This window comes from Hydra vulgaris, chromosome 02, assembly GCF_038396675.1.
Source record: "Hydra vulgaris chromosome 02, alternate assembly HydraT2T_AEP".
Taxonomy (NCBI): Eukaryota; Metazoa; Cnidaria; class Hydrozoa; order Anthoathecata; family Hydridae; genus Hydra; species Hydra vulgaris.
Window position 1 is genome coordinate 41,423,108 of NC_088921.1, and position 27,982 is coordinate 41,451,089.

The 27,982-nt window shown below is 24.6% G+C and overlaps 2 protein-coding genes across 3 annotated transcripts in view; both read left to right on the forward strand.

The window, feature by feature from the left end:
• The window catches only part of LOC100211440 (protein O-mannosyl-transferase 1), a 72,417-nt gene extending 63,219 nt beyond the window's left edge, over positions 1–9,198 (forward strand). For both annotated transcript variants that reach the window (XM_065790948.1, XM_065790947.1), the window contains exons 17-21: positions 1,751–1,851; positions 2,575–2,691; positions 7,873–7,999; positions 8,416–8,593; positions 8,824–9,198. In XM_065790948.1, coding sequence (XP_065647020.1) covers positions 1,751–1,851; positions 2,575–2,691; positions 7,873–7,999; positions 8,416–8,593; positions 8,824–9,004 — 704 coding nt within the window. In that variant the 3' untranslated portion in view covers positions 9,005–9,198. The remainder of the gene's footprint in view (positions 1–1,750; positions 1,852–2,574; positions 2,692–7,872; positions 8,000–8,415; positions 8,594–8,823) is intronic.
• Positions 9,199–14,878: 5,680 nt separating this feature from the next.
• Positions 14,879–27,923, forward strand: LOC101237681 (tRNA selenocysteine 1-associated protein 1). Its single transcript, XM_065790950.1, has 15 exons — positions 14,879–15,017; positions 17,252–17,349; positions 17,928–18,024; positions 18,109–18,161; positions 18,269–18,335; positions 18,814–18,856; positions 20,722–20,749; positions 20,843–20,959; positions 21,093–21,225; positions 21,652–21,762; positions 23,218–23,260; positions 26,944–27,002; positions 27,081–27,153; positions 27,190–27,202; positions 27,285–27,923. The coding sequence occupies exons 1-15, from the start codon at positions 14,982–14,984 to the stop codon at positions 27,286–27,288; spliced, it is 975 nt and encodes a 324-aa protein (XP_065647022.1). The 5' UTR covers positions 14,879–14,981; the 3' UTR covers positions 27,289–27,923.
• Positions 27,924–27,982: the final 59 nt, after the last annotated feature.

Below are 27,982 nucleotides of genomic sequence, written 5' to 3' on the forward strand. Positions count from 1 at the left end.
GTATATATGCAGTAGTGGTGTAGTGGTAGAGCGTTCGCTTCATAGGCGAGAGGTTCCGAGTTCAATTCCCACCACATCCCTTGTAGTACTACGCTCAACTTGTTTCTCCGCGCAGCGACCTTGTTCGTCAAGCTTTGTGTTTCGGAGTTATAGAGTTGTGAGAGGGTTATAACCACAAGTAGCCTCCTCATCTGTAGTGGCCTTTCACGGCCTTAGGGAGGTGAATTATAAAATAAAAAAATGTTCAGTAAAATAAAAATTTAATTTGCTCGGTATGATACTTAATAGTGGCTGCTTGCAGCCTTGTTAGGAAAAGTTAAGATAACAAAAAAAAAACATTGAGTTTAAAAAAATATTATTAATATTAATTTTACTAACATTATTGAGTTTAAAATAATATTGTTGATATTAATTTTATTGGAATTTAGAAATATTACGATAATATTACTTTTTTTTCTTAAAAAACTTCATTTAATATTAAAATTTTTTTAAATAAAAAAAGTTTTTTTTCACATTAGAATAGTAAAGTTTATTTCACATTAGAATAGTTTATATCACATTAGAATAGTTTATTTCACATTAGAATAGTTTATTTCACATTAGAATAGTTTATTTCACATTAGAATAGTTTATTTCACATTAGAATAGTTTATTTCACATTAGAATAGTTTATTTCACATTAGAATAGTTTATTTCACATTAGAATAGTTTATTTCACATTAGAATAGTTTATTTCACATTAGAATAGTTTATTTCACATTAGAATAGTTTATTTCACATTAGAATAGTTTATTTCACATTAGAATAGTTTCACATTGGAATAGTTTCACATTAGAATAGTAAAGTTTATTTCACATTAGAATAGTTTCACATTAGAATAGTTTCACATTAGAATAGTAAAGTTTATTTCACATTAGAAAAGTTTATTTCACATTAGAAAAGTTTATTTCACATTAGAATAGTTTCACATTAGAAAAGTTTATTTCACATTAGAAAAGTTTATTTCACATTAGAAAAGTTTATTTCACATTAGAATAGTTTCACATTAGAAAAGTTTATTTCACATTAGAAAAGTTTATTTCACATTAGAATAGTTTCACATTAGAAAAGTTTATTTCACATTAGAATAGTTTATTTCACATTAGAATAGTTTATTTCACATTAGAATAGTTTATTTCACATTAGAAAAGTTTCACATTAGAATAGTAAGCACTAAAAGTTAGTTGCTTTTTTATGTACAAATAAGTCATTGTTTTATTTTTTGTATTTTACGTATAAATTAATCATTATTTTTTATTTGTTGTATTTTAATGGTTATTTTAAAGTTTTTATTTTAAAACCATCAAAGACATTGCTGTGATGATCAAATCTTTATGATAAAACTTTTAAGTTGTTGGTATTATTTTTAACACCTAAAACTTTTTCTTAAGTTGTTGATATTTTTTTTAATACCTACTACTTTTTCTTAAGTTGTTGGTATTTTTTTTAATACCTAAAACTTTTTCTTAAGTTAACTTTTCTTAAGTATTTTTTTTAACAATTAAATAAGTACAAGTGATATTCTATAAATAGCTTTAAAATATTTAAAACATGTGATGGTTGATCTAAACTAACTAAAACATGTGATAGTTGATTTTAGTTGTTACTTTGATTAAAGTTAACTTTGAAAAACTAACAATATTTATTTAAAAAGTTAATAATATTTGTACAATATAACAGTTTTTTTTTTTTTATTACTTGTACAATATAGCTTCTAATATGACTGAAGAAGAGGCAAGGGTTATTTTAGCAAACCAAAATCACATTGAAATTTCTGATATGACTTTCTTTCAAAAGTTCTGGGAGTTGCAAGTAAATTTTATTTTTCTATATATATATACATATACACTTTTTAATATACAATAAAATTTAGATAACTTTACTTAGATCTTTTCAACAGTTGATCGAGAATCAAGAAATCTTACATCTTTATGTAGATACTACTTGCTCATACCCATATCATATCATCAATATCTCATACCTCATATCATCAATAATTTTGTCTTAAGGTCCATTTTAAAATATTGTTGAGCTTGCACGTTTCAGAAAATTATTTTTCTTTTATATAAAAAACTTGTATGAATAATAATAAAAAAAAAGAATTAAATTAAAAAAAAGGATTAAATTAAAAAAAAAAATTGTGATATTAAAAATAATTTTATTAAAATACTAAATAAATTTTATGAACTTATTTATGTTCTAGTTACATTTAGTTTTATTTTTTCTCTAATTGAATTTGGTGGAACACTTTTTATTTTTTCACTCCCTAATTGAACTTGGTGGAACACTTTTGAATTACAAATTCTCAGAGTCTTCTACTTGTTAATATCTCTACTTGTTATTGCGAAAACAAATAGTTTTTTTTTTTTTTACAGTTTGATATTTGTTGTTATTTTTAAAATGTAATATTGTAAAAAAGTACAAATAACAAAAAAAAAAAAAAACATTTACTACTGATTAATTTTTTTCACAATTTTATACAAACAAAGATTTCATTCAAATAAAGAATCATAATTTTAGTAACTTCTTTTACAGATTCAGATGTTCAAAGTCAATAGCATGATAACACAAGAACATGTATATGCTTCTAGACCTTTTGAATGGCCAATCATGAAACGTGGAATAGCATATTGGATAGATTCTAAGAGTAATGTATGATTTTTGTGTCAAAATCTATAATAGATATATATTTATATGCATTTATATTTAAATATATTTAAATGCATTTAACTATTTGTTTATTTAAATGTTGTTAAAATTTGTTGTGTAAAAGCATTTAACTATTTGTTTCAATGCTTTGGAAATAATAAATAGTTTATATTTAAAAACTTTTGCATATAAAATTCGCCGAATGGTCACACACGAGCAGTGAATGCCTGAGGGAAGAAATGAAGTACATTTGAATAAAGGAGATTTATTTTTTGAACAAGGCATATTTTGACAGTTGGCAAAATAAAGATTAATAGAGGAATATTTAAGACAGACAATGTACCTAAACAATACTAACAATAATAATAAACAATAAATTATTTTATAAACACTAATATGAACGAAGATGTACAAAAAATATGTCACCAAACAAAAAATAAATAAAACAAAAAATTGATTACAAAAATAAAAAGTATGCATACAACAATGAAAGGCCTCAGAATGGAAAAAAATATTTATGCTAATGTGTAAACATGATTTTTGTAGTGATTAAGTAATAAACATCTCCTCAGAGTTGCGACTATTATTACTGGCGTTTCGATGAGAATCAGCACTAATAACTAGTTTAGCCCATCAGACAAACGTAATTGCCACTTATACTTTACCCTGTGACTTACGCCTATTCCATACTGCAGTAAAAGAGGACTCACTATAAATAGCCAAAACCCAACCATACCCAAATTTGTAAAACACCAATATTTTTTTGATGATATGATATAAAACGTGTAGATCTACTGTACAGTATAAATAAAAATAACTAAATAAATCACATACCATACCACCGGTAAAAAACACTAAACACAATAAATTAAAATTCTAATAAGAACACCAAAACAAAACTGAAGCAACTAAAGTATGCAAACAGAAAATACAAATAAATATCCCCCAATGACCATTTAAACCAAATAGGTACTTCCAGCATAAATAAACCAAAAACAATCAAATGGCAGTATACCCTATTAAAAACCCTTTTAAAGTTAAATAAAATACAATAGAGTTTTTAAAAAACTCTAACGCTGTCATAGATACTTCATTCAAATTTTGTTAACCAATCTAAAGTGTAAGAAAATGAACAACCCACACAACTTAAAATCATCACTAAAAATCAAGTAATATATGATAGTAGAAAAAATATATAAAAATATTGCCTGCAAAAATGTAAATGTAGATTTAAACATGTAGTAAAGGATATACAAAATTCTCTGAATAATAATAAAAGACGAAAATTGTGCACGTGAAGATTAAAACAAAGATGAGTAATGAATGTAAGATAATATAGCATAATTTCCTTGATAATAGTATTGATATAAAAATCAGCGGACAAATAATATATTAAAAAACATTGTTGTTAAAATTTGTCGTGTTTATGCATTTAACTATTTGTTTCAATGGAAATAATAAATGGTTTACTTTTTTTTTTTTTGGTTCATTAATTTAGTATTTAACTTTTATATTTAATGTATTTCACTTTTTTAAGAAGTAAATTAAAGACACTCTGTAATCATCAAATGAATTTAATAAATTACAATGTATTTTATATAATTACAATTCTATAAAAGTGTTTTTAGTATCAAAAGAAAAAAAATAATATTGGTTAGTTTCTTCAAAAGTAAGATCAGTCCTATTAATTTCTACATTCATGTTTATGTTGTACAGAATCTTGGTAAACAAGTAAACATGCTGGTATTGGTTGACTTTTTATATTTATAAATTGTCATCTAGAACTTTTTATAAGAAAACCAAAGAATTATTTAACCATTAATTTTACATCCACATTTATACATTAATGTTTTATATATATATATATATATATATATATATATATATATATATATATATATATATATATATATATATATATATATATATATATATATATATATATATATATATATATATATATATATATATATATATATAGAAAGCTTTTTGAAAGAAGCACCACATATGTGTTGTATAAAACGTCAAGCAAATTCATTCAATAAACAGGAAGTTCACATCTCCTTCCTTACTGATGTAATAAAACTTGCCTAAAGCAAAATCATTTTTTTCACACTTGAGCCCTTGTATACTATATTTCACCATGTATACTATATTTCACCTTGTATACTATATTTCACCTTGTATACTATATTTCATCTTGTATACTATATTTATGCATATTTTTTATGTTAAAACTTACCCGACGAGCAATAGAGGCTAGTTCAGTTTTGAGAAACCAGTAGTTTAGAAGACAGCCACAAAATTTGTCATTTCAGTAATTTCCTGTATTAGTTGTTTTGTTTTGATTGGCTGTTGCACTCATCAAATGCTGCAGCTTTAGGTAGAAGATAACAAAAAATAAATTTATAATATATACTTATTTATTAAAATGCTAAGTATTTGTTAATGTCTAAATCCTTTCATTTGCCATAAAGTTATGATTCCTAACCTTTTTCCATGAAGCGGACATGGCAGGCTGCTAGGGAGTACGAAACTTGTACTTGCCCTCAAAAAGCACATAAACATGAGCTTAATGTAGTTCTTTCTTCTAACCCCACTCAAAAAATGAAAGTAAATCTGAATATATAGATATAATTAAATATACATAGGTATGTATATTTTGTGTAATAAAAAGTAATATATTACTCTTTATTTCACAAAATGTATATGCATCTATAAATGTTTATTATGTACTATGTAACAACTACTATAGAATCAAGCAATCTGCAATTCTATAGAATTTGCTGATTACTAGAAAACAAGAAAAATTCTTATCAAGAATTATTGCTGCATATTAATTCTGCGTAGATACCAACAAGTTCAGATATCAATTATCTGGATGCTTTTTCAGAGACCCACTACTGATAATATTTTGATAAATTTTCCTCAGTAGTCCTTAATCTTTTCAAGATCGTTTTACTCAAAGTTTAAAAGAAATTTTGGGCACAAAAGTGGAAAAAATATATATATATATATATCAGGGAAAAAAAGTGTTTAAAAAAAATGGTAACCAATTACATAAAACCCTACATTATTCTCTTTATCAAGATGATTCCGTGCTGATTTACATCAAGATCTCTCTATGCTGGACCCGTACTGTAAAAAATGTGACGAAAGATGTCAAATTGTTAAAAAACTATACATGTATAAATTTCATAACATGGGTGAATATCCATATGCCCAAATAAGTGCCAACATAGAGGTCCTCTAGACATCGTAGAGGTCCTCTAGACATCGTAGAGGTCCTCTAGACATCGTAGAGGTCCTCTAGACATCGTAGAGGTCCTCTAGACATCGTAGAGGTCCTCAATTCTTCAGATTTCAGTGGATTAAAGTTGCCAAGCTTAGTTCAATTGGCCACATGAAATTTGTGACTCGTGTTTATAATGATAGATTGAAGTAAAAGTAACTATTAATGTATGAACCCCCTCCCTTTTAAATAATGCGCTTGCAAGGATTTCTACCTAAAAATTCAGGATACAGTTTTTAGTCTTGCTGTTGTTAATCATTGCTCTGAAAGAACTGTTAAGCTCATCAGGGACAACATTGATATTGTTATAAATGAAAAGAAGAGACTTTTGGTTTTATTCTTGAACAACTACATAAGCAAGTATGGAGGAAAAAGTAAGACAACCAAGAAAATAATAATAATAATAAATAAATATAACAAAATATATTTTTTTTAAAATAATGATTTAAAAAGAATTTGTTGAATGAGTTTGCTTGACGCTTTATGCAAACGGTGCTTCTTTCAAGAAAAGCTAAAAATATCTTGAAAGTTACCGTAATGTGCAATAATTGGAAAAAATTTCATAAACCTCTGATTTTGTAGACAAATTTACAATAGATATTTCCCATAAATAAAATTACTATGCATTTATTTAGCTCTTTTAACTAAGTAGAAACCCTGGAGAGAAAAAAATTATTTGAGTTTTAGAACTCAAATAAAAGTTACTTGAGTTCAAAAGTCGAAAATAAAAATGGACTAAAAAAAGAGTTCAAAAGTCTAAAATATGATCTTTAAGGCACTTGAGCAACCACTAAAAGTGTTCCAAATTCAAAATTTCAAAAAATCCATCAATTAAAATATAAGATAAGACTCCATGGTACTTTAAATTTTTTCATGGCCTCAAAATGAAGCAGTCAAATACACTCACAAAAATCAAGTTTTGTGTAAAAAAAAACCATTAAATTTAATTGATAAAATAATTATATTTTATAGTTTATTAAAAAACCACAAAAACACAACTTGATAAAATAGAATTTTTTTTTTTTAATAAAATAAAAACATTTTGAATTTTTATTTTTACTAAAAAATAGTTATAACATGTGAGGAGTGCTGCTTTATCAACTAAGGGTTTCAGTCTGGGCAGATTAGATAAGTGTTTTTACTAATTTATATATATATATATATATATATATATATATATATATATATATATATATATATATATATATATATATATATATATATATATATATAAAAGCATGTTGTCACAATTTAGATTTTTGTCTCTAAAAACTCATCAATTTTTTGTTTACATTTTGATTTTTCTACATTGTTCATTTCCTTAACTCAAAGCTACTTAATCCTTGGTTTCTACTGTGTTCAGCCATATGTTTCACATATGGTTGTAAATGACACAGTAAAATGTGAACAATCCATGTTGTGTTTATTTTATATCTAAAATTTGATACAATCCTTTGTGCTGAAAGAAATAATTTTTCAGCTTTGTTATTGCTTGAAGTCAGTTTGCAACTAGAAAAACAACAATTTTTACATGATGAAAATCTAACTAACACTGAACAAATGGTATCAAAGAAGTAAATTTTTGTATAAAAGAGAATCCAAATCATCTAATATCTTGTTTTAATTATTTCCATCGCAGCTCTACCTTGGTAGTATCATTGAATGACGTTTCAAATGTGAACACCAGGAAGAGATTGTAAAAAATTAATTTAGTTCTTCCATTTTTATATTTATATGACAATAAGAAAATGATTTTAGAAATATTTCCTAATCACACTTGGAGGAACTATAGATAAACTTTAAAAAAAACCTCAAATTTTATTTGTTTAATATTTTTGTTTTTATTTGTTAAATTGTTTAATCTATTTTTAGTTTTAAGATTTTTTTTTCAGAGACAAATATTTTGTATTGGCAACCCATTTATTTGGTGGCTTGGGTGTTTAGCAATTATGGTTTATCTTTTTTTAACGGTTGTTTATCTTTTAAGAAGGCAGCGAGCAATTTATGATATTACAAATGGTGGGTATTTATGAAATATTTAATAATATATTACTTTATGTAAATACATTATAATTTACATGTAAATTATGTAAATACTTCTATAGCTACCATTAGTATTTAATTTTTTATCTTTTTTTTTTTTAATAGTAATTTTTTTTAAGGAGGGGGGGGGAATGTTGCCTGTTGTACTAAAGCTTTAGTACAACAAATTGTACTAAAGCTTTAGTACAACAGGCAACATTAAAACAAATGTAATTTGTTTTAAATCAAAAGAATTTTTAGAGAAATCATAACTACATAACTTGATTTATCTAACTATAATATCTAAAAAATACAGATTTGTCTAATTATGAAATCTAAAAATTAAATTTACGTGATGTATTTGAATGCTTTAACTATTGTAATAATCAAATTTTTTTATTTATTTGGTTTAGTGCAATGGAATCTTTTTTTACTCTCTGGTTATTTGTTAGTTGGAGGATATCTTTTAAATTTTTTATTCTTTGTTCCTATGGAAAGAACTTTGTTTATTCATCATTACCTACCTTCGCTCCTATTCAAAATCATTCTCATTCCTGTTATTGCTAATCATTTGAACAATGTGTTGTTAAAGTAAGTGTTTCTGATGTTGTTTGATATTGAATTATTGTTATTATGTATTATTTTGAACACAATTTTAATAATAGTTACAACAATAATAATAACAATAACAATAAGAATAGTTATGATGGGAATAATAATAACAGCAACAATATAAAAACAATAAAAAAGTTATTTTAAAATAAAATAAAAATTAACTAAATAATATTAAACCACTTGAAAGTTTTTTTTTAATATTCTAGGGACATGAAAATTTTACAGATACTGTTCAAATATTGTTGTTTTATCTATCTGCTTGCAATGATTTGGAGTTACAATTACTTTTCTGTTTTTACTTATGGCACTTTGTCACTGAGTCGGAATCAGATAAATGAAAAAAAATGGTTACAGTCATGGGATTTTTTATCACATGATGCTTTGTAGAAAGATTTTTTTAAAGTTATAGGAAACTTTAAAATAATTGAAACATTTTATGTTTTATGGTGTTTTTGTTATTTTTTTAGAAATATATATCAAATTTTAGGAAATAGTGTTTAAATGTGAATAAAATATTCCTTTTGCTTTGTTATGTAAATATATGTTTATTATAACTAATAGTTACAAAAAATTAGAATAAATTTTTTTTTTGTTCCTCTTTAAAAAAGTTACTATTCAAAAAGTTACTTATACATGTATTTATATTACATGTATTTTTATACATACATATGTATATATATATTTATATTTTTATATACATATATATATATATATATATATATATATATATATATATATATATATATATATATATATATATATATATATATATATATATATATATATATAAGCCTGTGAAGTCGGAGTCACGACATTTTTAGCGGAGTCCGAGTCGCTAAAAATGTCGTGAAACAAAATCGTCACTTCGACTCCAATAGTAAAACTTCTTGGTATTGCATGTGCATGTACAAAATGTATATCCTTCAAAAAACTTTTCATATACTTGGCAAAAAAAATTTTTTCAAATTATCTATATATATAGATAATTTGAAAATTTTTTTTATAAATATATATTAAATTATTATTAACATATATATATAATAATATATATATTAATAATAATATATATATTATTATATATATAATAATATATTATTATATATATAATAATATGTATATTATTATTAATATATATATTATTATATATATATGTATATATATATATATATATATATTATATATATATATATATATATATATATATATATATATATATATATATATATATATATATATATATATATGTATATATATATATGTATATATATATATATGTATATATATATATATATATATATATATATATATATATATATATATATATATATATATATATATGTATATATATATATATATATATATATGTATATATATATATATATATATATATACATATGGGCTCACGTTACTAGCGGTGTCCCACAAGGCTCAGTTTTAGGCCCAATACTTTTTATAATTTACATCAATGACTTGCCAGACAATTTAAAATGTGTCAGTAAACTATATGCAGATGATTCGAAACTAATGAATGAGCTACGAGTAAAAAATATTCTTAATGATACCACTGACATTCAAACTGATTTAAATAAAATCACTGAATGGACAAAAGTTTGGTTGATGAAGCTGAACCTAGAAAAATGTAAAGTTATGCATATGGGAAGTAACAACCCACGCTCAAACTATTTACTTCAAGATACAACCAACTATTTAAATTACGATTTAGAAAAATCAGATGTAGAAAAAGATCTTGGTATATTTGTTTCAAGTAATGCTAAATATTTTAATCAAGTTATTCATGCTAGTAATAAAGCTAACAGAATGCTTAATATGTTAAAAAAAAACATTTATATCAAGGGATTTAATGTTATGGACTAAGTTATACAAAACATATGTCAGACCTAACCTGGAATATGCAATCAGTGCTTGGTCACCTTATTTAATGAAAGATATAAAGATTATTGAGAAAATTCAAAGACGATCCACAAAAGTCCCAACTATATGCAAACATCTTTGTTACACAGATAGATGTATCTTATTTCAAATTCAAGAACTGGAGGATCGTAGAATAAGAGGTGACTTGATTCAAAAGTTTAAAATTGAAAAAAGTCTTACCATCATTAATTGGCACAATGAACCAATTATACGTCCAGCTCGATGTGATCAACGAGAACAGTTTGTACGCGAATTTAACAGAAATTGCGATCCACGATATTATTTTTTTAGTAATCGTGTTGCTAAGCATTGGAATGCACTCAATGATGCAACAGTTAACTGTTCCTCGACTAACGAATTTAAACGAATGCTTGACAGTTCAATTGATAGTTGCCTATAGTCATTATATGACTTTAATAGGATCTGTATCCTATTTGCAACTCATATACTATTACTATTACTACATATATATATATGTATATATGCATATATATATATATATATATATATATATATATATATATATATATATATATATATATATATATATATAAATTATAAATTATGTTAGTGTATTCTACAAATAGAGTGCTCAATGTTCTAAAAGAACAGAGCAATAATAAATTAGTAAAAACACTTATCTAATTTTTGATTACTTCAACACTGTGTTTCACCATCAGTAGATTCATCAGGAAGAATCCTGATGAACCTACTGATGGTGAAACACAGTGTTGAAGTAATCAAAAATTAGATAAGTGTTTTTACTAATTTTTATATATATATATATATATATATATATATATATATATATATATATATATATATATATATATATATATATATATATATATATATATATAATTTTTTTACGATTTTGTACACATACAATTTTTTATTTGGTTTCATTAAAATTTATTTATTATAAAAATGTTTAATTGCTATAGAAATGTTACTATAATTGCATAGAGAAGGTTAATGAGTTACATGTTACAAAAAACAAATATAAAAAGGTGTTAATATATAACTTGGTGTTAATATAAAACTTAATATATATTAAGGGTAGAAAAAGTGGTTTTGTTTAATATATAACTTGGTGTTAATATAAAACTTAATATATATTAAGGGTAGAAAAAGTGGTTTTGTTTAATATATAACTTGGTGTTAATATAAAACTTAATATATATTAAGGGTGGAAAAAGTGGTTTTGTTTAATATATAACTTGGTGTTAATATAAAACTTAATATATATTAAGGGTGGAAAAAGTGGTTTTGTTTAATATATAACTTGGTGTTAATATAAAACTTAATATATATTAAGGGTGGAAAAAGTGGTTTTGTTTAATATATAACTTGGTGTTAATATAAAACTTAATATATATTAAGGGTAGAAAAAGTGGTTTTGTTTAATATATAACTTGGTGTTAATATAAAACTTAATATATATTAAGGGTAGAAAAAGTGGTTTTGTTTAATATATAACTTGGTGTTAATATAAAACTTAATATATATTAAGGGTGGAAAAAGTGGTTTTGTTTAATATATAACTTGGTGTTAATATAAAACTTAATATATATTAAGGGTGGAAAAAGTGGTTTTGTTTAATATATAACTTGGTGTTAATATAAAACTTAATATATATTAAGGGTGGAAAAAGTGGTTTTGTTTAATATATAACTTGGTGTTAATATAAAACTTAATATATATTAAGGGTAGAAAAAGTGGTTTTGTTTAATATATAACTTGGTGTTAATATAAAACTTAATATATATTAAGGGTAGAAAAAGTGGTTTTGTTTAATATATAACTTGGTGTTAATATAAAACTTAATATATATTAAGGGTGGAAAAAGTGGTTTTGTTTAATATATAACTTGGTGTTAATATAAAACTTAATATATATTAAGGGTAGAAAAAGTGGTTTTGTTTAATATATAACTTGGTGTTAATATAAAACTTAATATATATTAAGGGTGGAAAAAGTGGTTTTGTTTAATATATAACTTGGTGTTAATATAAAACTTAATATATATTAAGGGTGGAAAAAGTGGTTTTGTTTAATATATAACTTGGTGTTAATATAAAACTTAATATATATTAAGGGTGGAAAAAGTGGTTTTGTTTAATATATAACTTGGTGTTAATATAAAACTTAATATATATTAAGGGTAGAAAAAGTGGTTTTGTTTAATATATAACTTGGTGTTAATATAAAACTTAATATATATTAAGGGTAGAAAAAGTGGTTTTGTTTAATATATAACTTGGTGTTAATATAAAACTTAATATATATTAAGGGTAGAAAAAGTGGTTTTGTTTAATATATAACTTGGTGTTAATATAAAACTTAATATATATTAAGGGTGGAAAAAGTGGTTTTGTTTAATATATAACTTGGTGTTAATATAAAACTTAATATATATTAAGGGTGGAAAAAGTGGTTTTGTTTAATATATAACTTGGTGTTAATATAAAACTTAATATATATTAAGGGTAGAAAAAGTGGTTTTGTTTAATATATAACTTGGTGTTAATATAAAACTTAATATATATTAAGGGTAGAAAAAGTGGTTTTGTTTAATATATAACTTGGTGTTAATATAAAACTTAATATATATTAAGGGTGGAAAAAGTGGTTTTGTTTAATATATAACTTGGTGTTAATATAAAACTTAATATATATTAAGGGTGGAAAAAGTGGTTTTGTTTAATATATAACTTGGTGTTAATATAAAACTTAATATATATTAAGGGTGGAAAAAGTGGTTTTGTTTAATATATAACTTGGTGTTAATATAAAACTTAATATATATTAAGGGTAGAAAAAGTGGTTTTGTTTAATATATAACTTGGTGTTAATATAAAACTTAATATATATTAAGGGTGGAAAAAGTGGTTTTGTTTAATATATAACTTGGTGTTAATATAAAACTTAATATATATTAAGGGTAGAAAAAGTGGTTTTGTTTAATATATAACTTGGTGTTAATATAAAACTTAATATATATTAAGGGTGGAAAAAGTGGTTTTGTTTAATATATAACTTGGTGTTAATATAAAACTTAATATATATTAAGGGTGGAAAAAGTGGTTTTGTTTAATATATAACTTGGTGTTAATATAAAACTTAATATATATTAAGGGTAGAAAAAGTGGTTTTGTTTAATATATAACTTGGTGTTAATATAAAACTTAATATATATTAAGGGTAGAAAAAGTGGTTTTGTTTAATATATAACTTGGTGTTAATATAAAACTTAATATATATTAAGGGTAGAAAAAGTGGTTTTGTTTAATATATAACTTGGTGTTAATATAAAACTTAATATATATTAAGGGTAGAAAAAGTGGTTTTGTTTAATATATAACTTGGTGTTAATATAAAACTTAATATATATTAAGGGTGGAAAAAGTGGTTTTGTTTAATATATAACTTGGTGTTAATATAAAACTTAATATATATTAAGGGTAGAAAAAGTGGTTTTGTTTAATATATAACTTGGTGTTAATATAAAACTTAATATATATTAAGGGTAGAAAAAGTGGTTTTGTTTAATAAGCAGCAAATGTAATAGTTTTTTTTATCTGTATCTTGAGTGAAGGTTTTTCAAATTCATCATAATCTGCTTTAAGCTTGTATTTAGAGGATGATCTGTTAAGAATGGAAAATGAGTTAGTACTTATAGATTTTTTTACATTTAGGAGAGGATGAGAGAATTTATGTTGATATACTAGGTTTTATCAGAATTTTGATGTTCAAAAATCTTTGTTTTAAAGCAGTCGGTTCCAAGATTTTCTTATTTCTATTTTTTATTGAGTTATTAGGGATATTTATTGACTGAGCAATGAGGGATATTTATTATTATAAAAAACAAAATTTTATTGTTTTAAAAATGTGCCCAAACCCATGTATGTATGTATGTATATATGTATGTATGTATGTATGTATGTATGTATGTATGTATGTATGTATGTATGTATGTATGTATGTATGTATGTTAGTATGTATGTATTATATAAGGGTGTGTGATATGAGGGGTTTAGTGTAATTAATTAATATGATTGAGAAGAAACTCTTCATGTTTCTCTTAATGAATTAAAGTTCCTATGATAATAATAATTGAAGTTCATATGAGAATAAATTTTCAAAATCATTTGTTGACTTTCACATAAAACCATTTTTGTGACTTATTTTTGTTTTTTTTGGTAAGATAACTAAAAAATTAAGATAATAAATCTATTGGTTTGTGTTGTAAATAAATAAATTTCTTTCATTTGTTATGCTAAATTTCTTATATCATTCAATATCAGTTTTCTTTTATTTGAGAATTTCTCTGTTATGTTGTTTTTACTTTTTAGGTCTGTTTTTATTGAGAAAAAAAATTATATAAATTTAAAAAAAAAGTTTATTTTTACTGTAAAAATTAACATTGAAAATGGCTACAGAGAGTTCATGGCTATGGATGGGAAGTGTAAGATTTTTCCTAATTTTAATTATAAAATAAAAACATTCTTTTTTTTTTACTTGTGGAGGTAGATTTGGTTAGTAAATGTTTGCATTATCAAGCAAGTTAACTTAGTTTTGTATAATAAAAACAAGATAACATTGGCGTTAAGGCCCACAACTTTTGCCTTTCTCAATCTCTAACTCAAATAGTCAACTTTCTAACTCGCTTTCCAGACGATATTTACTCAAATAGTCAACTTTATAACTCGCTTTCCAGACGAATCATTTACCTTCTCTACTAGACTTATGTCTTGTTTCTGATCTTAGTCAGTGCTCAGTTTCTCCACTTTTACTCTTAGGTGCTTCTGATCACAGTTTGATCTCTCTAAAACTATTATCTCATTCTTCTTCATCATCTGAATCCCCCTATCATCATACCTCTTACAACTACCTTAAAGTTGACTGGGACTCTTTCTGTGATTTTCTTCATGATGGCCCTTAGGTAGAAATATTTCATCTTCCTGCTGACAAATGTGCTTCTTACATAACTTCTTGCATTCAGGCAGGCTCCATGCCTGTTATTTCCTTGTTTGTTATTTCCTCTCGACCATTCTAAGTTAAGACTCACTCTTCTCCATGGTTTTCCTTGCATTGTGCTGCTCCTATTTCCAATCAAAACCATTACTGACTCGTCTAACTATTGTTCTATTAGTCTTCTTACTATCACAAGCAAGATTTTTGAGTCTCTAATTAAAAAACACTTAATCTCTTATTTTAAATCTAATAACCTATTTTCTGATCATCTATATGGATTTTAATCTTTATACTCTACTGCTGCTTTGTTAACAGTTATAGCCAATAGCTTTTATTGTGCACTAGATAGATGTGGAGAGGTTAGGGCTATCTCTCTCAACATTTCTAAAGCCTTTGATAAAGTTTGACATGCAGATCTTCTTCATAAGCTCTCTTCTTACAGTCATTTTAAAGATTCTATCAGGTAGAATCTTTAAGATGTTACTTTCAACCATTGTCACATCGTCATAATGTTGCTTCTCTTTCTCTTCTGTAAATACTTTAATGGGTGCTGCTTTAAAGAGCTAGCGTCTCTTGTGTCATCCATGTAATACAAGTAAATTAGCAATTCAGTGATGATACTGTCATTTTTTTTTTGTTACAGGCATTTTTATATTTTAAATTTATTTTAATTTAAAATTAATTGATTCAAATTAGTATATTTGTAGCATAAGAATATTACAGAGCATAACTTTTTTTTAGATTTGTCTTGCATGATGATCATCTTGCATAATAATCAAAAGTGGAAACTTTTTGAAAAAAATCTTTTTAAAAACTCTTTTAACTCTTTTTTCTTCTTTTTCGTCAGAAAAAAAGCTTTTACTAGTAGATTTTTACTAGTAGATACTTGTAGTTTTTCTTTTTACTTGTAGTTTACTAGTAGATACTAGTAAACTACAAGTAAAAAGAAAAAAAGCTTTACTTGTAGTTTACTAGTAGATACTAGTAAACTACAAGTTTATTTACTTACCAGTAGATGCTAGTAGAAGAAAAAAAGCTTTACTAGTAGATGCTAATTGATACAAGTAGATTGCTCTCATAAAGGAAAGTTTTCTATTCGATTGCCTATTTCTATATTTTTAGTACTTGCAGAAATAAAAAAATTATTTTGATCAAAAGGCCAGACTCAATATGGGTATCAAAATTGTATATATACATTTAACAACATTAACACACACACACACACATACACACACACACACACACACACACACACACACACACACACACATGAATTTTAGTTACTAATGTGAATCTTTTTTTATCAAGTTTTTGATTTAAAAAAAGATGTTTACTACAAAGAAATGTAGAACTTATTTTGTAATGTATTTAAAACTAATATCTGTTGGTTTAGTTTAAAGAAATGGAATAATATGTCAGTTTTATGAGATACGATATATATTATAGTTTTATTTAAAAAAAAATGAATTGTTCAGATGCTGTTAAAAATCAATATCAAATTCAACACCTCAACAAAGTCAGAACTACTGGTAACAAGATGAAAACTACCAGATATGATTTTAAAACCTCTCTCCAAGGCAGACCTAAGATCAATGTGTCCTGATCACTAGAACATGATCATTATGAATATATCAATTTGTTTTAATAATGTTATAAAAGTTAGTTTTAACTATAGTTTTTATGCTATAATTGTCTTGATATAAATGTTTAAAAACTTTTTTCTAGATTTCAGCTGATATGGATGAAAAATTTATCAAAGAAGCATTTGCAAACATGGGCTTTAAGGTATTAGCTGTAAAAGAAATATTTAACAAAACAACAAGGTAATTTTTTTAAAAACAAAAAGTTTATGGTTGATATGTTTAAAAAATAATAATTTACAACAACTTAATAATTTAGGACAACTTTTATAGTAAAATTTTTAAAAAAAAAATAATTTTGTATAGCTAATAATAATAACAAATTGAAAACGTTTTTATATTCTACAATATAGATAAGTTATGTTAATAACTATTTAGTTATATATGAATGATAATAAGTAGAAATAAATATTTTCTTTTTCATTTATATTAATAATTATCAAAATCAATGATAATAAGAATATATTTAGTAATTTAATATCATAATATTTTTGAACTGAAAAAAAATATTTTATTGTTAAAAAGCAGGATATAAATTTGTGTAAACATACATACATACATACATACATACATACATACATACATACATACATACATACATACATACATACATACATACATACATACATACATACATACATACATCATTTATGATTAATTTATATTATAACAAAGCTATTATTTTTTTTATAAACGAAGGAAAACATTATATATTGAAAGAGTTGCATTTTTTTATGTTCAAAGAACATATTCTTTTATAGTGAAAGAGCAACATATTGTTTTGTTGACTTTGGTGATATTAAAACAGCCAGAGAAGTACTTATTAAATTGAACGGAGAACCAATTCCTGGCATAGAGGTTTTTTAAATATATATTCAATTAGATGATTTCTTTATAAATATTTTTAGAAATAATTATGAAGTATTTTTTTTTTTTTACTAGGGCAAAAAATTTAAATTAAACCGATCAGAGTATGGAAGAGGTTCATCTCATAGGTTATATGTTTACCTATGCTTACTTATGTTTATAGATATTTTCACTTATGCTTTATGTATGTTTTTATGGAAAATGTTAAATCAAATAATTTCCTTTATTGTGCTAGTGATGGTATTGAATATTCACTGTTTGTTGGAGACATAACTTCGGATGTAAATGATAACCATCTACTGGTAAGTTTAAATTTGAAAATATTCTTTTAAATGTGTAGTTGATGCATAACTTTTTTGTATTTTGTTTATTTTTATTATTATTGTGTAATTAATATATATCCCGTAATGGTAAATTTTTATAAAAATTATTTTTATAATTTTGAAGTTTTTTTTTTTTTTTAATTAAAGATGCTATATTCAATATTGTTTTTTAACACAACTGTTAAAAAATGTTTTTTAATCATTTCAAGTACTTGTCTGAATCTCATACTCTGTTAATTTTAAATTATCTTCCAATTTGTGTGCTCTGCTCACACATGAGTTTCTAATTTTTTTTAATTCTTTATTTTTGACTCTAAAGTTTTTACTTTTAAAATTTCATATTTATAATTTATGTGTTTGATTTTATTTTAATTTACTTAAATTAAAAAGTTTTTTTAATTGTTTGAATTTTAATGTTTTAATGCACTATTTATTGTTTTGTTTTTATATTATTTAGGATTTTTTTCGAATTAAGTATCCTTCAGTTAGAGCAGCTAAAGGTAAACCAATTTTGTTTAAATAATAAATCAAATGTTTGAAATCATCACAATTTTTTTTAAACCAAAAATTCTTACCACTCACTTCACACACACACACACACACACACACACACACACACACACACACACACACACACACACACACACACACACACACACACACACACTTTTTTTAGAATTTTAGAATTTCACACACACACTTTTAGAATTTCTAAAATTCTAAAGTATTTAGATATATAATTATGTTAATATTGTTAAATAAGAAAAAAGATTTAAAAAGAAAAATACTTTTATCACTAATAGATATTTAATAAAAAATGTCCATAAAAATTTTGAAATCGTTAAAAGTGGGCAATAACAAAAAAATGGTTGAGAGTCATTGGTTTAAACTATTTTAATTTATTTACAATAAATACAATATTAAAAATTAAATTCAAACAATTTTCTATATATATAACAGTTACACATATATATTTATAACAGTTACATATATTTTTAACAGTTACAAGTATGAATTTATAACATTTACACATATGAATTTATAACATTTACATAAAGATCCTATTATCAAGACTTTAAGTTTATTAACAGAAATAAAACAGTTACATAGCTTATTTCTTAGTTCTGTTTATGTTCAAGTCCAATTGTCTCTAATAAAGCAACTGCAAAGCCTATTTTTTAGTTCTGTTTATGTTTAACACAAATTTTTTCTAATAAAATTATGACTATAGTATCAATAACATAATTTCTTATTGTACTTCTTATCTAATATCAAAAGCGTTCTCCAGAATTCTTATAAATACCCTGTAAACTATTGCTAAGGCTTAACTAAATCTTGTTTTCTTTTTTGCTGGAAATGACATCCTATTTTAAAAAACTTTATAGATCTTGAAAATTTATGTGGCGACAAAATACTACTTTACATTTTTCTTTTGATAAAAAGTCATTTCTTTTCGGTTGCTTAGAAACAGCCAATGAGTGATTTCTTCTCTGACAATTTGGGGCAGTGACAACAACTTAAGGCTTGCAGTGTAAATTTTAATCCAAACAAATGCTTTTTATCTTTACTTAAATAATGTTGATAATTTATAGCGATGAATAGCAACACAACAAAATATCACTTCACATTTTCTTAGATCTACTTTACATCTTCGATTATCTTTCACAACTGGCTTCTTGTGGAATCCATATATTTGATTCATTGCAAAATTGGCATATTAAAAGGTTCCTTCTCTTTGCCGTACTTGTTTTTTTTTTATCCATGATTAATTAAAAAAGAAAACTTTTTATAAATCTTTGTCTTTGTAGTTATTTGCATATAACTTATACTTATATAACTTATACTTGGTTTGTTACTAACATAATGTAATCATATTGGGATTGGAACATCTAATGTTCCTTTCTTTTAATATTATATTTATCATAATCATAAAGGAGAGCATGTTAGCAGATAATAAAAATCCACAATAAAAATAAATTTGCCTACAATAAAAACACATTAATTAAACATAAATTAGGTGACACAGATGATTTGAATTTTTTAACTTTAACTGTTTTTTTATTATTATTTTGTACTGTAATAACAAAAAAACTAATTTTTAGTCATTATTTTCCATTTTGATTTTAAGCTATATGAATGTATACACATTTAAAAGTATTTAAAGAATAGAAGCATTATCTATATTTTTAAAATGATGTCATCAGTATGTTTTTAAGTAATAGGTGTATTTTCTATACGTTTTTAACATGTCTCTGCATGTCTTTACACAAAAGTTAAGTTATCAAATAGACACTATCTATTGTTATTTGCAGTCAACTTAATTTCCAAATGAGCTTTTATGATAGAGGTTATATTATTTATTTAGTTGTCATTGATGAAAAAGGAAGCCATAAGTATGTTTTAATTTTTCTTTTTTTTTTTCTTTTCTTTCTATGTTTAAATTAAAGTTTTAAAACTATTATAAAGAAAATTATTTTAAAATAAAGAGGATATGGTTTTGTTCGATTCTTCAATGAAGAAGAAATTAATAGAGCTCTTACAGAAATGCAAGGTGTTAAAGGTTTAGGACAAAGGCCAATTCGAGTTAACAAAGCTGTTAAAAGGTTATGAAAGTTAATTTAAAATGTAAAATGAAAATTACAACAACAAAAAAGTTTTGTTTTTTTAAAAAAAATTGAAATTTTTAGCTGTAGATTTTGTTTATAAAAATGCTTTTAACTTTCATTTTTTATATAGTAAAAATCCAATAAATGCAGTAGCTAGTGGTTTAATGGATCCAAATACTGTTTTCCCTGGATGGATGCAAATGCAAATGAATTATATGCAACAGATGTATCAGTTCATGCAACAGTGTCAAGAATATGCCCAAGTACTTAATTTAATTTCAAGTACTTAATTTAATTTCAAGTACTTAATTTAATTTCAAGTACTTAATTTAATTTCAAGTACTTAATTTAATTTCAAGTACTTAATTTAATTTCAAGTACTTTGTTAATTTCAAGTACTTAATTTAATTCCAAGTACTTAATTCAATTCCAAGTACTTAATTTAATTCCAAGTACTTAGTTTAATTCCAAGTACTTAATTTAATTCCAAGTAAATAATTTAATTTCAAGTAGTTAATTTAATTCCAAGTACTTAATTTAATTCCAAGTACTTAATTTAATTCCAAGTACTTAGTTTAATTCCAAGTACTTAGTTTAAGTTTGCGCACTAGTGTTAAAAAATTTGTGTTTAAAAATGATACGAGCGTTTAAACTAAAAATAAAAGTTGTTTACTGTTTATACAATTTAGCAAGCAGCAGATAGAGCTGGATTAAATCGTGAGGCATCTATTCGTTCACCAAGTGTGTGTTCTTCTACAACAATTCAATCAAATCAGCTGTTAACTGATCATGTGAACCAGGTTTTTCTATATTTCATTTTTTCTATATTTCATTTTAGTCAACAAGTTTGACTGTCGACTAAATTGATTAATGAATTTTCTAAAGTCAACTAATAAATATTTAAAGTCAACAAATAATTGAATATAAAAACAATACAACAATGCGTAATTTTTTTAAGAAGGCCACCCTATTCCCTGAACTGGGTGTTGGTGTCTCTTTTTGTTTGCCTAATTTGTCGATCAAACAACCTTCAAAAAAAATAAAAATACCTTATGATTCTCCAGGATAAAGTAATAATAAAATAAAAAAAAGACAATTTGCAATAATCCTGTAAAGAGTCACCAGTCAATTGCATTTCAATTAAATATTTTACCAATTGTAACATTTCTTCATTTTCTTATTTTTTTACAGTCGATAAATGACTTGTCATAACATCAGTGTCTCAGTAACATTTTTTTACCTGAACCATATTTTTTGTCTAATTTTTATTGTTAATTCTAAAATTGCAGACTGTATTTACTATTGCTGTAAAAATTTAAATATAAAGTGAAAGCTAGAATGAATATATATCAAATAAAAGCTAGTGCAATACTAAAAAACTATTAGTTTAAACAACTATTGTGCTATTGATCACAAAAAGAACGTGGATCTGTCAAAATCGATTATCACCACACTTTTTATTTTTTAGATGCTATGAACTAAACAGAACTTTGTGAGTGTAAACAAACCATAGTATATGATATTTATAATTTTACATGCTATTGTTTTTAAATGATTTAAAATAAAAAAAAAATGTAAATTACAATCATAAAGTACAGAAAAATAACAAAAACGCTGATTTGCATTTTATGTCTTTATTAAATAAGTTACATTGATAAGGCTAAATCTGGTTTAACTCTGTTTCGCCTTTCTGTAATGATTTTGGTTGCACCTGAAAAATCCAAACACACTGATGAAGCAGTTATGAAAAAAAAGCATCTTTGATATATTTGACATAAACTTCTCAGAAATTACTTTTATAAAACACAAAATATTCTTACACATGGCTCAATCTTTATAAGTAGTTTTTCTTTATAAAATAAACTACTTTTAACAAAGTTAATCATTCATTATAACATAAAAACAAAATTAAAAATAGATGAAGTTAAATATTAATTTTTAAGTATATTATAGTTAAATAGTCAATTAGTAGGAAATCCAGTTAACTAACTCATTAACTAACTATTTGATTTTTTAAAGTCAACTAGTTTTGACTTTTGGCTGATCGACTTTAAGTCGATTTAGTTGTAGTCAATAACAACACTATTTTTTTTATGAAACATATAAACAGCCTAAACGTTTTATAAACAGCATATAAACATTTTCTATAAAATAAATCAGCCTAATTTGTTTTATTATTAAAACATTTAATAAGTTGATGTATAAGTTTGCTTTGTTTCATATAGAAATATATAAGGGTGGATTGTTTTGTTTAGACATTTAATGATGATGAAGAAGAAGAACAACCTGAATATGCTGGTGAGTATTACAAAGTTCTTCTCATTAAACATATGTGGTTTGTTTTATTCTTATATTCTGAGTAAATAAATATGGAACCAAAACCATAATTTAAGGCAATGCACAGTGATTCAGAAACACTAAAAATTTGGCCAAAGTATAGTTTTTTGAGTAGCTTAATTTCAATAATGTTATTAGCTAACTATTTTCTACAGTTTCTTATGATTCTAATGGTATAATAAAATAAATACTGAAATAATAGATTTAAACGTTAATATACTTTTGAAATTGATCGAAAACAGCTTTTTTTTATTATTAAAACTTTATCATTGTTAAAACTTAATTTTCTTCCTATATACAAAGTTTTTTATTTTAGTTTTTATAACATGCAAAGATAATAGATAGTTCTATTTTAATTTATAAAAAAAATTTAAATATGTATTTATACAAGTTGTAAAAAATGCATTTAAAAAATGCTTTTTTAACAATTTTAAACTGTTTTTTATGGTGCTAGGACTTTTTACCTTAGACTTCCTTCACGAAGCCGATTCTTTTTTTAAAGAGAGTTTGTATCGTTCTATAAAAAACCAAAAAAGTTAACTGCCCCAATTTGCCCCATTTGGAAACAATGTAGTTTTAAAAAGTTCATTTTATAGAAAAAATTTGCAACTTCCATGTTTTGAGAGTTTTTCCTGACACGTCTGAACAAAACATTTTAATTTCATTTTATTCTAGTACATAGCTTATGTATTTATCTATGTTCGACTCCCACCACGTCCCTGGAAGTACCGCGCTCAACTTAGTTTCTCCGCGCAGCGGCCTTGCTCAGCAAGGTTCGTGTTTCGGAGTTAAAGAGTTGAGAGAGGGTTGTACCACGAATAACAACTAAAAAAAAAAAAAAAAAAATATAAATTTGCCTCCTCGACTGTAGTGGCCCCCCTCGGGCCTTGGGGAGGTGAATAATCTAAAAAAAAAAAAAAAAAAAAAAATGTTGTAGAATATATATATATATATATATATATATATATATATATATATATATATATATATATATATATGCATAACTTATCTCTCTTTTTAGTTTAAAATGAATATAAAGTTTATTAAACATCAGCTTTATTTAGTTATTAAAGACAGAGTTTTAATCGATAAAAATGAATTGCTTCAAAATTTACTTTTTGATTTCATTTTGGAAGTTAATCAGACAGACTTGCATTCTTCTAAACAATATAGAAGTATACTAAAAAGAAAGGGAAATTTTATTCAAAACTTAAAAAGAAACTTTATAATCATAATCGACAACGTGATTGCTTTGAAATTAAAGAAGCAAGTTGGCTTGAATCACATCTAGTTATTCTAGAAAAATTAGAAGAACATTCCATTGCGTCAACTTTTAATAACATAACGTATCAAAATGAAAAGAAAACACCTGGAAAAAAATGCCTTGAATGGGAACAATCAAGCAGCAGAGCAAAAAGAAGAAAGAGTGAAAAAATGGGAACAAACCATACTTATGACAAGTTGATCTTATCTGCTATAGTAAGTTCAAGGAGAAGTCAATGCTATAGTCTGTGTTTTACTTTAAACCAATTGGTTTCTTCTCCCAGTCAACCCAATAAAGTAGCTAATATGATTAAAAATGAAAAGTCTATTATAAAATAATCTCCAAAAGAAGGTTTGACTTTTTGGTCTCAGCTGGTTTGTCCCAAAGAGCTTATCAAAAAATAAGGATTACAGCTAAGAAAAGAAATGCAAATATATATTCTTTATATAGTGATATTTTATTAGCAAGAAAAGAATGCTATCCTGATGGCATTATATTTAGTGAGCTAAGTGCTGAAATTAAACTTCAAAGTCTTCTTGATCACACAATAATTCATTTTTTCAAAATGGATTCAATCATAACTCAAATTATGCAACTAGAGAATAACGATAAAACAAAAGGAATATTAAGTTGTAAATGGGGGTTTGATGGTGCATCTGGTCAAAGTGAATATAAGCAAAAATTTGACAATGATAGTTTGAAAGACTCTGATTTATTTAGTACCACTTTTGTTCCTTTGGATCTTTCATTTGGAAACATTTCTGTTTGGACACGCCCTAAACCATTGTCAATTTGATTTTGTCGACCAATACAAGTTCAATATCTAAAGGAATCAGAAGCTATTTTGAAATTTGAAAAACAATATATTCAAAATCAAATAAATTTACTAGAGGATTTAGAGTTTGAGTTGATAAATGGTTTAGAAGTAATTGTAACTAAAGTTAAATTTAGTTTAAAATTAACAATGATTGACGGTAAGGCTGCCAATGCAATATGCTCAATTTCTTTACAACAAGTTTGTAATATATGTTCAGCTTCTCCTAAACAAATGAATTCTATTGCATGTGGCTCAATACCAACTCCAACTTCTAATATAGATAACATTGAATTAGGTCTTTCTCCATTGCATGCTCGGATAAGGTGTTTTGAATGTTTGTTACACATTTCTTTCAGATGGCAAATTCGTGAAAAAAAACAACGAATCATACAAAATAAGTTCATTGAAGAATTAAGGTTAAGAGTAAATTTTTCTAGGCAAGGTGGTTCTGGAACTTCAAATGATGATAATACTGCCAGACGAGCATTTAAACATTTTGATTTATTTTCTTCTATTACAGGTATAGATAAAGAATTAATAGAAGGTTTAGCAAACATTTTGAACATAATAAATTCAAGTTATGAGATAGATACAATAAAATTCAGTGAATATTGTACTAAAACAGCAAAGCTTAGTTGTGAAAAATACAATTGGTTTTATATGCCTGTATCTATGCATAAGTTATTGCTTCACAGTTCTGAAATAACTTCAAAGTTCTTGTTGTAGAAATTCATTCAACCAACCATTCAAGAAAAGATATAAGACTCCATACAATTGAAGACCAACTTCACTATCTTCTTATTACAAATGATCCAATAATATCAACTATAATAATTTCTCAAGATAGAATTAAAGTTAAAACAATTCAGTTATCAAAGAGCGCTCTAGAACTTGTTAAAAAATCAAATAAAAATATCATTGATGAAATCCAAAGTGATAATAAAACTGATAATGAGTACAATGAGTATGACAATGAAGACAAAGATGAAGAAAAGTATGAATTAGTTACTGAGGAAATAGATTACGAAGATGTATATGAACATAATGAATAAGACGATGCTGATTTATTTTTGAGCTTATTTTTCAATTTAGGTGAAATATAAAACGTATAGATCATGTTAACTAAATATTTTCATAATTTTTCATTTGGTTTTCAAAGTAATAACTAGTTTAAAACTTAATTAGTTAAAATTACTTAGGGGCAAGGTGGTGGGGAGGGGGCTCAGTAAAATTTGCTACCCCTGACCATACTTAACCCTTTTTAAAATATTTTGAGTCTTCTTGTCAACTTTTTTTTACATCTTAGAGTAAATTTTCAGCAATTTTGAATAAGTATTTTTGACAAAATTAATTTTGGCCTAATTTTAAGTTATTCCTGATCACTGTGCAATGATATAAAAAAATTCATTAATAATGATGAGTGAATTTATCAGTAGGGTGTAAAACCTAGTTAGCATTGATGTTAAATTTTTATATTTGTAGGAAATATTAATAAAAAAGTTTTAAAGTTTAATGTAAGGAACATTTAAAAAAAAAATGAACAACTTGTTGATAATGTTTTAGATCCAAACCCTCATATTGATATAGAAGGAATGAATGCAGAGTTTATTGATAACGATAATGTATGTAAACTTTTGCTTTTAATAAAATTAAAAAAGTTTTATTTATATGTTGATTGTTTTAAGTAATTTTTTTATCAGAAATTATTCTTTGAATTGGAAGCATCGCGCTGGGATCCTGAAATTGGACTGTTACTTGCCTTAAAACAAACACCTGTCTGAAATTGGACTGTTACTTGCCTTCAAACACCTGTCTGGAAAAGGTATGAGTAAAATATTTTAGTTTTTGTTAAAACATTCTTTTAATGCACTTTTTTTTTTTAATCTTTTTTTTTTTAATTCAAGGTAGCATATGAAGTTTGTTTTGATGGCTTTTGGTTATCAATTACTTTAGATTAGTCGAGATCTATTGGTCTATTGTTTGAAATTTATTAACTCTGAACATTAAAAAAAAAAGAAAGTTAAATATCATTAAGTTGAAGTATAAAAACCAAAAACAAAACGACAATTTTTTTCTTTTTTTTTTTTGCTTTTGTTTTTGCTTTTGATATTTTGAAACATGTTTATTTATAACAAATAAGTAAAAATGTTTTTTTTTCAAATATATTTCTGTATTTTTGCAGAAGCAAAACAATGTAATTTTATAAAAATGAAAGTTAAAGTGAAAAGTTGGATGGCTGTAGCTGTATGGCACTGGATGGCAAATGATGAGACTTGTGGAATATGTAGAATGCAGTTTGATGGATGTTGCCCTGATTGCAAAATACCTGGAGACGATTGTCCATTAGTATGGGGAAAATGTACCCATGTTTTTCATATGCATTGCATTTTAAAGTGGTTAAATTCACAACAAATGCAACAACTTTGTCCAATGTGTCGCAGAGAATGGCAATTTAAAGATTAAAATCATTTTTTAAGTGTCTATTTTATTTTAGCAGTTTATACACAATGTATTATTTTTCAGAATTTATCTTTTGATTATTTTTAAAGAAAAGTTTCTGAAAAAATTTTTAATTTTTTGATTATTTTATTATTAAGTATCT

Coding starts and splice junctions, on each gene's coding strand:
- LOC101237681 (XM_065790950.1), top strand. CDS start 14,982: ATGGCTACAGAGAGTTCATGGCTATGGATGGGAAGT. Junction 18,025..18,108: donor AACCAATTCCTGGCATAGAG/GTTTTTTAAATA, acceptor TTTTTTTACTAG/GGCAAAAAATTTAAATTAAA. Junction 20,960..21,092: donor GTTAACAAAGCTGTTAAAAG/GTTATGAAAGTT, acceptor TTTTTTATATAG/TAAAAATCCAATAAATGCAG.